Source organism: Schistocerca nitens, chromosome 4 (genome assembly GCF_023898315.1).
Source record: "Schistocerca nitens isolate TAMUIC-IGC-003100 chromosome 4, iqSchNite1.1, whole genome shotgun sequence".
NCBI lineage: Eukaryota > Metazoa > Arthropoda > Insecta > Orthoptera > Acrididae > Schistocerca > Schistocerca nitens.
In genome coordinates, this window is record NC_064617.1 from 889,934,364 (window position 1) to 889,950,019 (window position 15,656).

At 36.7% G+C, this 15,656-nt stretch overlaps 1 protein-coding gene across 1 annotated transcript in view; it reads right to left on the reverse strand.

Annotated features, from left to right (window-relative positions):
* Positions 1–11,632, reverse strand: part of LOC126253430 (ADP-ribosylation factor 1) — a 50,477-nt gene extending 38,845 nt beyond the window's left edge. Inside the window, exons 1-3 of the mRNA XM_049954764.1 lie at positions 11,503–11,632; positions 10,933–11,103; positions 5,974–6,083 (exon numbers count right to left, since the gene is read on the reverse strand). Coding sequence (XP_049810721.1) covers positions 5,974–6,083; positions 10,933–11,080 — 258 coding nt within the window. The 5' untranslated portion in view covers positions 11,081–11,103; positions 11,503–11,632. The remainder of the gene's footprint in view (positions 1–5,973; positions 6,084–10,932; positions 11,104–11,502) is intronic.
* Between the last annotated feature and the right edge of the window lie 4,024 nt (positions 11,633–15,656).

The following is a 15,656-nucleotide window of genomic DNA, read 5'->3' on the forward strand; positions in this document are numbered from 1 at the left end:
TTTGGATTTTAAAGTAATTATAATGATTTGGGGGTAAAAGACAGAGTACAACAATGACACAAGGGCAGCCTCCAGATGCCACCACATTAGATGGAAAGTTACACTTCACTAGCCTCATATCCGTTTCATGAACAAGAATTCAGGTAGTTTTGAATCACACCATGTGTTTTGCCACATCTACATCTCTACCGGCCTCTTAAGCACATTTCAAAATAGTAGCAGTTCTCTTTGCAACCATGGAAGACACGTGCATAATATGGCCTTCAATTATTCTGTTACATGGCGTTACCACCCAAGCCACGAGTCTGTTGAGGACGGCTTTAAAACTACCTCTCATGAAGTTATTCCACACTGTCTTTCAATAATACATCACATTCCACAAACCACAGTATGGTTCACATTCCTGTTCCACTCACAAATACACAGCGAGGGAAACGACTGTCCATATGCTTCCTTACAAGTCCTAATTTCACATTTCTTCGTGGTTCGTACACAAAATGTGCAATGGTGGTGGTAGAATCATTCTGCAGCCAGTTTCAAATGACAGTTCTCTAAATTTTCTAAACAGTGTTCCTCAGAACGAATGTTACCTTCCCTCCAGAAATTCCTATTAGAGTTCCCAAAGCATCTCCAGTCTGTACTGGGGCTAAGTTTCCAACACTTTTCGAAAATTGGGGAATATGGAATCTGCCTGTTGCCCTCCATGATTCACAGGATACGATGGGCAAGCTGAGTTCCGCATGAGTGATACTTTCTAAATCGGTTCTGATTGGTGGGCAGCTCTTCCCGTCAAGGTACAGCCACTTATTTACAAGAGCCACCTACACTTTTTTCCAGTCACTTCGGACTTTGCAGTAGGCGAGAAGTTCACGGTAAGTGTTACTCCTCCTGCTCATTATTACATTTGTTCGTGGGAATCGAAAACTCATAACATTCCCATAAAATCAGACTGGGGTTTAGGGCAGGGATTTATTTATATTATTCCTGGTGGAATCAAAGTTGGTTATATTAACATCTTCATGCAAATTGAAGACTTAATTGTGTGACAACATCAAGAAAGAGAGAGAGATTTTCGGTGGTAAGGCCGGTATTACACTATCAAATTTCTTTGTCCAATATCTTTGTCAAAGATATTTGATAGTGTAATAGGGACTTTGTCAAATGTCGCCCAATATTTGATCAAATCTAGGGCCTTGCTCTATATTTGATCAAAGAAACCGCTTGTCTTCTGTTCACTGGAATGTGACATGTTACCACATGGAGCGCTAGCATCGCTGCAGCGTTCTGTCGTCTGTAGTGTTTTTATAAACATGGCCGGTAAATACAATTGGTGTGTGCCGACAACTACAAAATTAATAGAGATGTCTGAAACTGATGAGGCGCTTTACAACGTGAGGCACCCTGAATACAAAAATAGATTAAGAAGATTGGAGACCTAACCTGACCTAACATAACCCTCTCCTGTAGCAAGGAATCGGAGTGTTATAGTGAGCCTGTCTTCTGAAGATGTAGCAGTTCTTAAGTGAATATTGTGCTTTGTGATATGAGGATACACTTCATTGAGCACATACAGAAATGTATGCTCATCCATTCTTAAGTAATTGATGTACGACTTGATGTCTTCCACTGTAAGCTTACGTAACAAGTTTTGTTGAATGCTTTCATCATGTCGTCGTAAAACCCACGGCTTCACCCAGATTAGATTAGTTTTTCGTTCCATAGATCCGTGCCGAGGAGATCCTCGTGGATGTGGAACATGTCGATTTTTTTTTTAAGCTGAAATAACAATACTAATAGTACGAATAAATACATCATTTGTTCCTATTAAAAATTTCGCCAATGGAGTAGAAGGAGTTGGCCAGTAGTAAGTCTTTCAGGCTCCTTTTAAACTGATCTTTATTTCTAACTAAATTTTTTGTTTCCTGGCAAATTATTGAAGATGAGTGTTCCTGAGTAGTGGACCCCTTTTTGAACTAAAGTAAGTGCTTTTAAGTCCTTGTGCAGATCATTTTTGTTCCTGGTATTGTATGTATGAACTGAGTTGTTTGTTGGAAAAAGAGATATATTATTTACGACAAATTTCATTAAGAAGTAAATAGGCAGTAGTTAGTATACTCAGTTCTTTGAAGAGGTTTCTGCAGGAGGTCCGTGAATTTACTCCACAAATAATACGTATTACACGCTTTTGGACCTTGAAAACTTTTGTTTGACTTCAAGATTTACCCCAAAATATTATCCCATATGACATTATGGAATGAAAGTATGCAAGCTTTTTCATTTTTATGTTGCCTATGTCTGCGAACACTCGAATTGCAAATACAGATTTGTTAAGGCCTTTCTGCAGTTCTGTGGTGTGCTCCTCCCAACTGAATTTATTATTAAGTTGTAATCCCAGGACTTTTAAGACTGTCAACCTCGTTGGTTCCATTTTTTCCCCCCCACTTCTTTTCCGCATGTGCACACAATGCAGTTGGAGTACGTAGAACTGCAGCGGTTTATAACAAGTTGTTGTCAGCCATCTTGAACTTTGACGAAAAATTTGATGACAGTGTAATACCCCTTGTAGCGCTACGTCAAAGATCTTTGTCAAATATATTGGACGGAATATTGGATCACATCTTTGATCAAATCTTTGACAAAGAAATTTGATAGTGTAATACCGACCTAAGAAACAAATGTGGATGGTAACAAAGATAACATATGTTAGCTTTGTCAATTCACAAAAAAACTATATACTTCCAACCTAACCCAGATCCCTGGCTATGCTATAGATAGCTCCCTCACCACAACAGGGTGGACACACATATGGGAACATCAAACACACCGCCGTGCCTCATATGGAGTAGGAAACTCAATGGCATTACAAACAGCTACCATCTCTGAATGTTGAAATACAGGTACTGTATAGTTTCCAAGGATATCTTACAATTCTTCCTGCGAGGTAGTGGCAAATTCAGACAACAATGATAGATAGCGATCATGCGCCACAAATGTTCAATTACAATGAGATACTGTGACTGCTGGCCTGGGGAGATGGAAAAACTGAGGAGCATTTTTCCGAAACTTGACAAATGCATAGATACAATTTTTCATAAAATTTTTCTATTTTCACCATAAATACTACTGAACACTATAATTTTTACATGATTACTAGATCTTACTGATAAAGCATTGTAACGAAATATATTAAAATTTAAGCAATACTAGAAATACAGTAGCATAATACAACAAAAACCTAACTATTTTAACGTAACTGTGAACCTGAAATAGTTATCATCAACACTACATGAAAGTAATAAAAGAATAACTCTGCTACAGAAAATATTGCATGTTATATACAATTATTGTCAAGTTCTCTCTTTTACGTCTATACGATATTCGTCAAGGACATTTCTTGTAAAACTCCACTGCAGCGTCTGGAATTTCAAAGTAATTTAGCAAAGCAGACAACTTTCTTCTTTTCTAAATTTTTAACAATCCAATCTATGTTTAGAACTAAAGAGTACCACACTCTTCTAAAACTTTATATTCTTTAGAAGACAAGATATCTTTTTCTGCACGACTTATTTCTACCAAACACTCCGTCTGGAGGCATGTAGCTACAGGTACGAACAGAATTGAAGGGGGGAATATCATCGAATTTTGTGCTCTTTTCCAAGCGTGCTGCAATCTTACAACTTTTTACTTTGGCTGTTGCAAGAATCTAAGAACACATGTATAGTATTTTTATCGCCATTTGGTTGTTTCTTATGTGTCAGAAGAAAGTTCTCAAACCAGATGCACAAAACAATGCTTTCCCCTTGTTCTTGCTCCTTAGTATGGACCATGATGCACAGACCATATAACCATACTTACCTAGTGTTGAAAATCTCACTGACAGTTTTGAAATAGTGGTTTTGCTACCTGTCAAAGTTAAACCGAAAGAGTTGGATCATCTTCCTTTATTACATCGAACATGAAACTACTTTACACAATTTTTATGTAAGTATCTGTAGTTTGTAGTTCTTTCTTCTCCTCCAGGCATGTTTCTCATTTTATTTCCAGTAGAGTGGAGCAAGCATCGATATGAACGTCCCGAATTACAAGACTGAAATGTATGTGAAATATACGTTAAAATTTGACAAGGAACTTTTTCTTTCTTTAGAGACACTCTTGATTATTTTACTGGCCAAGATCTGAAGGCAAATAACTTCTCTTACAACTTCCCCTTCTCTGCATTTCTATTCCTTTATACCACTCTTAATGGCAATAGTTAAGTTTCTTATGATCTTTTCCTGTTCTCTCTCTTCCTCCCCTTTGGTAACCTCCCTCCTTTGTGGAATTTGCTTTATAGATACACCAGGCAGTCCTTTGAAAGTGACAGCACAAATGGGCTCTAGTTCATTCCTTTCTCTAATTTTGTGCTTAACTATCAATGTTTTCTTCGTTTTTGCATTCTGCGTTTCCACTGACTTGCACTCGAGGTGAAGAAATATTCATAAATTTTAACACACTTATCTTGATCGGTTTTATTTAATGGTGTCATAGTGATGAAACTACGTGATGTCTTCATAATGTAAGTCAGCAGCTTCCTTTAGTTTTGAAGGAAATTTTATTTAATGATGTAACTGCATACTGTCTTCACAACATAGTTCAGCAACTTTACATTCTTTCATTCCTATAGTTTTGAAGGCAACACCTCACGTCCAGGAGTGCATTTAATGATAGATTTCTTTTCACACTTTTCACTCTGTGTTTCACATTCTTTGACTAGTATGCTGATTTCAGATTCACAAGAATCTTCATCCATTCCACTTTAGCTTGCAATACTTCTTTGTACTCTCTGTACATTAACATGAGAGCATCAATTAAATATGGAAATACGGAAGCGTACGATCCCGGCCGTCTGCTTTGACCCATGACGTCACAAATATGGCAGAAACAAAAACACACACTTTCCACAAGAAGCCTAATGACACTAACGGGACAAGCGCGGGAAATGGGGTGTTTTGGGTGGGGGGCAAACTAAGTATAAACAAATTTAGACGCCTTGCGTAGCTACAACGTGTAAGTGAAGACAGCCGTGCATGAATACCCACCCACCTCCCCAGGGGTCGTAACCCCTGCAACTCATAGAAGATAAAGATGCTTCAGTAGCTGATTAGTGTTTTTTTGTCTTTTTAAAAAAAAAAAATCTCACGGGATAGAACGAACAGATCAGAAAGATAAATATAATAAACTAAAACAGAAATTGGAGGAAACATAATTAAAATAAGTAATAAGTGTTTTTAAATTTTAAAAAATCTCATAAGATAGAACGAACAGATCAGAAAAGTAAATAAAATAAGATAAAACAGAACTGGAGACAGCCACACTCAAACCAAACTCCGAGCCACACTCAAACCAAACTCCGCGCCGTCATGACGTCACACACGACAACACCCTTACGTCACGGATCAAAGCCGACGCGTGGGATCGGACACTGTCGACCCTTAAATATTTATCTAAAAGTAAGCTTGGGGTGTTGCGATAAAATATGGCTGCAACATTATTACAACAATGAGCGACATGACATACAGCAACCTACACCAGTCTACACCATTACTGTTAACTGGATGCTATGGAAAGAAGAGCTAAGACAACTGGGAATTGTGGACTTTACATTGCATTTGTCAAAGTTTGCTTAAAACTCCAAGAATGCTTATTGTGAGTCAGTGATAGTTAAATGGGCTACAGTCAGTGCCAATTAACCGAGTACTCATGTACACCACTCAACTAGATAACTGCAAGTTAAACAAAGCATTGTTGGCAGCATCAGCACGTAGTTCTGACTTTAGGAACTACATTCCAAAGTAGTAACAAACAAGTTGTTTTACACCTGACTAACAATTTACAGTTTTTCCTTTTACGCTAATTTTATCAGCTACAACACTGACATATGGTATTATCTATAGAAGCTTTCTGCAGCAACTCAAAAGCAAGGCAATTACAAACCTGTGTGTTCTGGAAATAGTGCCGCCATAAAGGCCTTATTTTATCTTGACCACCAACATCCCATACAGTAAAACTGATGTTCTTATATTCCACAGTTTCTACGTTGAATCCTGCAGAGAAAGATGACATAGCAATTACTTGGAACATCTTTACACAAACTAAAGGCTTTCACGCATCATACACATAATATCACAAGGTAAAATTATTTTATTAAAATTAAAAGTTAACTTCTGAATAAATCAAAGCCCTGCCATGTCATTTCCTATCCAAAGTTAATAGCACAGCAACAGCATGAAAACTATTAAAATGTAGGATTCTTCATTCAGATGCCGGAAACCACTGACCCCCACTGCCTTAACAACCATCTTCAACCGAAGTGCTTCGTAAAAGCAAATTTTCAGAGACATGACACCAAGCACTCAAATCACAGCATATACTGAACAATTATTAATGGTGAGTTAACATTCAGTTATCTGCCTGCAGAAATGTCTGTACATACAATAAATTGCTGGAAGTATCACAGTCAATCTACTGCTGGTCCACCACCTATAAGCCCAGGAAAGAAATTTCAATGGCAAATGAATGTGCTACAGAAATATTATTTCAGTTCCGTTCAGACTCTCAGGAAATACTTATGGTAAGTATTCACAATCTGTCTTAAAACAACACAATCAAAATTTATGAAGTGGGTAATGTATCAAAGAGCCAAGACAGTGGTTCCTTGAGCAACAGCAGTTTTCAGATATAAATTTACTTTTTGAGTTAGGCCAGTATTACACGATCACATTTCTTTGACAAAGAAATATGATCAAATATTCGGCAAATTTCTTTGACAAAGATGTTTGGCATGGCACTACAAAGGGGTATTACACTGCCGTCAAAGTTAAAGATTGCGAACAACAACAACTTGTTAAGCACCGCCATTGCTTGTACCACAATTGCATTGCATGTGCATTTGGAAGGCAAGCGGCACAAAAAAGGAAAACATACTTGGATGAAGCCGTGAGTTTTAGGTTGACATAATACAAACATTTAGCAAAATTTGTTACAAGAGCTGCAAGTGGATGATGTCAAGTCATAAATTACTTACAAACAAATGAGGGCACATTTCAGTACTTGCTCAGTGAAGTGGCTCCTCATATCACAAAACAACACTCACCTGATAAATGCTATATGTGCAGACGACAGACTAACACCGCAATTCCTTGATACAGGATCAAGCAACTCTAGTTTGGAACACAGCACTCAAAACAGTGCACATTAAAGAAAACAATTGCAACTACAAAATTAGTAAGAATTACCAAACAAATGACAGTTTTTTACTAGTGGCATCCAGAGTTAAAAAACAAAGTAGAATGAAAGCTAAGGAAAAAAATATTTTGGAGTGTGACCACCAATTCTACTCCAGCTTGCTGAAAAGCTAGCCTAGATGTTTCCAGATGAAGTGGATGGGTAGGCCTATAGCTGTGATTGTGGATGTGCCTATAGCTGTGATTGTGGATGTGAAGTTCACTGCAGCATATTCCGTCTGCCATCAGCACATAATGCGCCCCTTGCTCACCCCTTATCCCAGTCGAAGCAAGGTCATTAAAAAGAGTCTAAGGAACATCATCATCTAAATTCTGAAGCCATATTTACAAACACACTACAAAGATGTTAAATAGCTGTAGCAATGCCACTGCTCCAAGCAGTTACATTTCACAATGCATGGAACAGAACAGGAACAACTTTTGATCAAATCTATGGTGAGGCTCTAGATTTGATCATATTCCTTAATATATTATCAAATTTCTTTGACATAACTAGTTGACATATGAACTTTGACAAAAAAGTATGGTAGTGCAATACCAGCCTTACTGGGAAAACCCAAACTAGAGTAATACTTTAATGGACATAGACAAATATTTCCAAGACACAATTAACTCTTCATATAACATGGGGAAATGCTTTTTATGAGGAAAACAACTTCGCCGCATGAGCAGCTGACAGTGACACTGAGCACTTAAGCAACAGGAGAATGTTGTTAGAATTCTAACAACAACGTTCAAATAGGCACTGAGTGAAATACCTAACATGTGTGCTATATACACTGTCAGGATTTCAATACGGTGTATCAATTGTGGCAAGTTACAGACTTTTTCCATTTTTAGATATTCATTCCTGCTGTGAACCACAGATTCCCCAGGGGTAAATCTGACACTGAAGCATAAGAATCACTATAGCCCTGAAGGCACTGTTGCATGATGTTTCATTAACACTATTCTGATGGCACCCTTCTATAGAATAAATAGTTTTTTATTATTATTTTAACTACATTGCCACAAGATATGGCATATAACTAGCAGGTGATACTATGTAAACATGGAGAGCTGTGAGGCACTGGCCAAATCTCAAAGTACTAAGTGAGAGACAGCTAGCAATCCCTTATGCAAATCAATATAATACAGTTTTCCAAGTGAAGAGCAGACAGAACTGAGCATTTTGGTTAACAGTTTGCAACTAACTTCTTCATATTACAGTTCTCCATTTGCTGTTGGGTCAACTTATTTTCACTATTAAAGAATGATTAATAATTGTCTACCCATCTCAATTGCTGTGTTTCTTGCTCTTAACTTTCCATCGACATTTATTTCCTACACACTTCAATAAATACAGCAATGAACTCTAAAGCAACTCCTCTTAACAACTACTTTGGAATTAACTCCATCTGCAAATATGAAAAACAAGACTGAACAAATAACCAACATAAATATCAACTCTGCAACTTTCTGGTCTAAATGCTCTGATTTATCTCTACAGATGAGATTTGTATCCACAAGTTTGAGTAATTTTACTCAATCCTTCAACTTCCAGGCCTGCGCACATCTAATTCATGCAAACTTTTGGTGCACATACAACAATCTGTGTAGATGTGACTTATGTTAACAGATCACTGCATGCAAACCAACTTTAAGAACCGGAACTGTATCACGTCTGGAATACAATTACCGAATCAAAGTAACTTTACATGTGACAAAATTGCCAACAAACACAAAATTTCAGGATTTTATTGACACAAGTTTCCACAATGTAGGAAATATCCAAGTGTAGCTGTAGACTTCATGCATTAGGTGATGGGCATGGAGACATTGGCAGTATGAAAATTTTTGATAAAAAGGCAAATAATACACTACCTGTGACAGTTTGTCTTTACACTTAATTTCAAGCCTGTCAATGTAACAACGCCCCCCCCCCCCCCAATTGAACCACACATTCACTGAGAGTAAAATGTGACATGCATGGAATGCGTGAGCTGTCCAGTCTTGTCTGATGACTGCTGCAGTTAAGCTGTTGTATATTTGATACACTGATGTTTGATGTTAATGTGCAGCTAAGCACTTTTGTAAGATCCTCACTGTTTTACTGTAAAGATTTCTTTCTAGCTTTTGACATTTCGTTGAATACAATAAACTTGACACACTGAAAATGCAATCTTAACAATTCCTTTCTGGTCTCCATGTTTGTTCACATTTCATCCTGTTAACTTCCATCAGTGAGATACACCAACAATGAACTGAGCAGTAAAGGCAACCAAGCTTATTGTCGGCTAGGTTGTTCTTATGGTACTGTCCCGTAAACAACTGCCACTGATGTTCATAGCCAGGTATATAACTGCAATGGAATCATCTTTAACAACCACATGAACAGTTTAACATATGGAACTTTCTCATACATCCATAACATGTAGCTCAATAGAATAGAACTAGTTGTTATTGCTCACTTACGTGAAGAAGATATTTCAAATAGTTTGTAATAGTACATTAGCAAATTTTATATTAGTGCACTGTTTCTACTGTAAACAAACTTCAGTAATTGGAAATGCTGGAACTATTTATCCTCAATTTGTGCTGTACATATTTATAACCTAAAGATATAACTGATGGAGCACATTTTTCTAAAACAAACAGGCCAAAAAATTTCCTTACACTTTCTGTAATACAAAACTACTAGTCCTACTGTTAAACTGTCATTTGTAGACAATGAATGAACAAATTTTATCGTCCATGTCACTGACAAATCAGAATATTCAATTTACCTTTCCCTCCTTGCTGAAGCATAGCATTTACAGTAATGAACTAGAACACTACATGGCAAATGTCAACATTTCAAAACTGCACTACAGTACTGCTCAAACACAAAATCATCAGCGACCAAGCGGGTGTATTGGACCTCCCATCGAGCTACAGACCCCCTTAAAGATGTCTCCCGCAGACGGGGACAAAACGTTGGGAATTTAGACAAAATTCATCAACCGACCACGACATAACAGACCAGATAATCATAACGGACATGACAAAATTGGATTCTACATTTAGCCACTCACACAAGTTTGGTACCTTAATATTCAGTCAATTCCACCTGAACTAATACAGCACAGATGTTTAATCTTTAGCAAGCATCCCTGTAAAAATTTAAGCAAAAACTAAACTTACAGAAATCTAGGCCAACTAATCAATATAACGCATACAAAGTGGGTTCACTACTGTCTATATTTATGAACTATGAAGTATATATCTGAATTTCTCCCCAACTTCCACACTGAACATAAATGTACATTTTATTCACAGCTGAATACAATTCTGAAGTTAACATTAATATTCGAAGTCTTTCGGCTTTGATACCTATTCAATTTTTTTCCGTGCCTCTACGAAATTCGAGTGATAAGTCACTTAAAATACAATGCAAATTACATACTGCTAAGAATTTATTTTTCAGGGTGCAACGTGTCAGTAGTGAACACGTCACAAGAAATGTGTCAAAACAGTCTACAAATGGGCGTAGCCACTCACACCTTAGTTGTAAGCTTTTCAATTGTATCATACCACAATGACATTCAAATGAATTTGTAAATGTCACGACTGACTTATTACTTACAATACAAAGTAACCAAACAAAGTTAACAATCACAGTTTCACTTACCTATGGTAGGAATAGTTGTTACTATTTCTCCTAATTTCAGTTTATATAAAATGGTGGTTTTTCCGGCAGCATCTAATCCCACCATCAATATCCTCATTTCCTTCTTGCCAAATAGGCCTTTGAAGAGATTTGCGAAAACATTTCCCATGTTTACTTAATTAGTACAAACACCTGTAGAGAAATGAAACACTTTCAATCACCAACATCAGAAAGCATGTTATTCCCAACTTTTGAGGTTAAGCAACGGGCAAGGCTATTGATTCTAAAATGGCATTGTATGACTCAACCACCGGCTCCTAACAAATTATATATTACGACAACAACCCGTTTACAGCGCGCAAGGCTGCCCCCAAATTATTAATGAAAACCGATAATTTCTGTACCGAATAACAATATGCACCAACATACACAACGACCAACCCAACGGAAAAGGTATCTATTTGTCACCTTCCTCTGCAACCACTGCAATGTATTACTGCTCGATAGCACGTTAAAACATCTTACACACATTTATATAGTTTCAAGACAACACGTGTGATGTTTCCGTTGTTAATGCTGCAACATACTTACGCTCACAGCTTCCGTGACACACTCTTTCTTACGAAATGCTAGCACATTTACCAGGCCGCACACTAATAGTATATGTCAAAATGGCGGACGTGGAAGAGGATTCGTACTTCATGCCACGTATGGGGGTCTCACGATTGACGTAATTGGTCGAAGAGCTTACACGTGACCAAAATGTCAGGAAGCACTATCTTTGAAACGTCAGTGTAGGCTTGTATTTGGAGGAAAGACAGATTCAGCACAAGGTTAAGTGTGGAGTTCGACGAGAACGGAATGTGTATACTCTTTAACGAAAATTTGTGGTGAAACTATGATGTGTTTTGAATATAATGAAATATTTTTCTCCGTTAGAACCTTCACTCACCGGTGTTGGTATCTGTAGACATTGGTAGCGGGCTTTTAAATAAGTTAATGAGAATGCTTCATACGTTATTCCGTATAATTACATGATAGCTTGGCATTTTGAATGAAATAACGATTTTATTTTGTGTGTGTGTGTGGCACAGTTATTTTGAACATTATCTTGAAACTTTGTTTTTCTTTTAATTTTCAATAAATTAATGGTTTTAGGGTGGGGTTGACATTGCGTAGGTAGTGAGATGTCACCGGTGTTTTTATGAGTGAAATAACTTTCGATCACATATATTAACACATATAAGAAAATAAATTTCATGCATTAATTTCTTCCTTGGTTCCATCATCTCATGTCGCACTAAAAGTAGTTTAGATCAAAACAATGTATTATATAGAGCAATTATGTGCTTTATCGAATTGGTGACTTTCGGAATCATGTTTATATGTCACTCTTTACCTACGAGAAGTACAATATATTTAACATAATCGAATCGACGTACCAAAATTATATATTTCGTTCCATAATTTAGCTATTTCAAGGCTCTGCTTTGAGAACTGATTTGGAACTTATGTGACCGACCCCGCTCACACTGCCCTTCCAATTCCATTTACACTTCCTGTTCTCTTCCTTAGCCTCAGATTTACTTTTGTTCACCTTTCCCATCTTTATCCAGATGAAAACAAAAACAAATAATCCTGAAAACCCTACCCAAGCCTAATTTTATTTGTTTCTGTAGCAGATACTGTAACCGAATACTTACGGTTATTATCAGTAAATGAGAATCATCTGACTACTGTAATGCAAAACACAATGTGCATGTTTATTGTTCTTCTTAACACAAACATATTATTTCACATAAATGTGCATTGAATTCCCCAACACAGAACAATATTTTGTGCTAAGTTAGACATATAAGCAACATAGGGAAAACAGATTTTGAAGCATTTCACTAAACTAATTAACTGTGACCCAGCTGTAACTTTTATAAATGTTTAACTGTATTGTGGTGCACTTAGTTTTCTGGATGAAAGCAGCTTTTTTTCAGGGCTGAATCCTTTCTCTTGCAAATAATTCTACTTGTCACAATGGATGTATTGCAAAACTAAATGAATCACCTGCGCTGAAACAAAATGCATGAGCCTTCCATTTCTGCTCACTTTGTTACAGGTCAGATTTTATCGTCCACAGTTGACTTATGGTTTCAGCTGAAGATTAAGGAAAATGAGTTGCCCAGCTTTGAACTGGGAAGTTTAAAACAGAAGTGGCTGTTCTAGGCACAGAGCTCAGAGGAGTGCCAGAAGCACTCAGGTGCAAAATTTGGATCCAGGGTGTATCATAATTAGCAGCAAAAACTGACACAGGTGCAAGTGTACCATAAAAGAAGCAAAATGTAAACTTTTCAATAAAGTCACTATCTAATTGGCCTTAGATTTCACCCAAGGCCTACCTCACTTTGCCCAACATTGAGGTATGTGGTATGCCTACAGGCATCTACATTATATCCATACTCGGCAAACCATTATGAAGTGCATGGCAGAGGATACATCCCATTGTACCAGTTATTAGGGTTCCTTCCAATTCTGTTCTTGTATGGAGCACAGGAAGAATGATTGTTGAATGACTCTGTGCATACAGTAATTAACTTAATCTTGTCCTCATGATCCCTATGTGAGTGATAGCTTGGAAGTTGTAGTATATTTTTAGTTATGATTTAAATCTGGTTCTCAAAACTTTGTTATTAGACTTTCTTGGGATAGTTTACATTTGTTTTCAAGAGTCTGCCAGTTCAGTTTCTGGGATATTCCGCGTAAAGTGGGACACACTTATGGTATGTAAACGTTTAAAATTTGGTACTAACGCCATATGTTCTTCGGTGTGATGAGTGTGAATTATTGTAGATTATTGGACCTTCATTTCAACTAACTGGCAGGTAAGAATTGGCATATCATTATTTATGTTACTGATACATGCCCTAATGTATTGCTTAAAAAGTATAAGACTGAAGTAGGTAAATCATAGATTGAGGCAAATAATATAATTCAACAGTGTGAACTTTCTTGAAACATGAGTCACTTTCATGTAATTAAGTTTTTATACAAAGAGAGATATTTGAGATAACTTTATCTTGTCTGGAAATTTACTTCTTAGTGTGAATGTGTAACTAATATCACTGCTACAAATTTCCCAATTTCATGCAGTATTGTAAAAACAGAAGATTAAATGTGTAATGTGAATCACATAATATGAGTCACAGTTGTCTTATTTTAAGATTCGAAGAAGAGGATGCTCTTATTATGGATGCCCTTAGCAGCAGCAGCAGCAGAAAGACAGAGTAAGAGAAGGGAAAAATTTACATAGTGAAGGAAAATATGAAGAATTTAAGAAGCAGCATCTGGAAGAAGCTAAAAAAAGCCAGCAGAAGCAGAAACAAAAGTTTTTACAGTTCAGTCAACATAAGCAAGGATTGTGAAACTTAATTTGGCTCAGATATTTTCTTCCACGCCATCAGTCCCAAACATAAAAAGCATTCACTGCTTTCACTACAAGAAAGGAGTACTACAGACATATCTGCTGTCTCAAAAAGATTTTGCTTCTGAAGATCCTCATACTGAGGAAACTATAGAAAGTGTGAAAATTGGAGACTGGTACAAAGTAGAATATGACAGTAAATTGAATGCTGGAGAAGTACGCGCAGATTTTGGAAATTGTTACTTAATCAGTGCAATGGAGTGTGCTGGTCACTATTGGAAATAGCCTGTAAAATGTGACAAAATTATAAAGAAAATCAATCCACGTGATGTTGTCAATGTAGGAGGATATTTTCATTTCTCTGGCTTTTAATTGAATTTACAATTCATTTTACCAGATGTCATGCTCTTATAATTTTTCACGGCGTTTGAAGAGTGAAATTTTAAGTTTCTTATTTGGCACATAATGTCATATTTTCATTTCTCTGTTTGCAGGAAAAAAAGTTTTTTTCCCAACAAGATGTAGCAAGTAACGAGAGTCATGTAAAACTGAGTCACACGCCTTTTTCAATATATTATAATATTTTACATGGTATAAATATTTTTAGAAATCTGTAACTCTGTCATTTGAATGCCAGCCTAATATGCATTTTAACACTTCAAGATCTTTGCCTAAATAACACAATTAATAATGATGATTTACAAAAGAAAATATGGGTTTATAGATTGATAATAAGTCAACATAATAAAACACTGATTTCAAAATGTAAACATGAGTCATGATGGAATCTCCCTTCTTCAGCATCACTGTAAACTATCCCATTTGTCAAACAAACCTGTGACCATTTGTGCTGCCCTTCACTGTATACATTCAGTATCCTATATTAGTCCTATTTGCTATGGACACCATACACTTGAGCAGTCACACGTGTGATTTGTAAGCAATTTCCTTTGCAGACTGGTTGTACTTCACCAGTATTCTACCCATAAACTGAAGTCTACTACCTGCTTTACCAACAATTAAATCTGTGTGATCATTCCATTTCATATCCCTACAAAGTGTTACACCCAGCTACTTCAGATGGTCAATTCCAGCTGTGACTTGTCCATATTATAGTCATAGGATACTATATTTTTTCGCTTTGTGAGGTGCACAGTTTTACATTTCTGAACATTTAAAGCAAGCTCCCAATCTTTGCACCAGTTTGAAATCTTATAAAGGTCTGAGTGAATATTTGTGCAACTCCTTTTAGACAGTACTTCATTGCAGATAACTGTGTCATCTGCAGAAAGTCTGAAGTTACTATTAATACTGCCTGCAAAGTCATTAACCC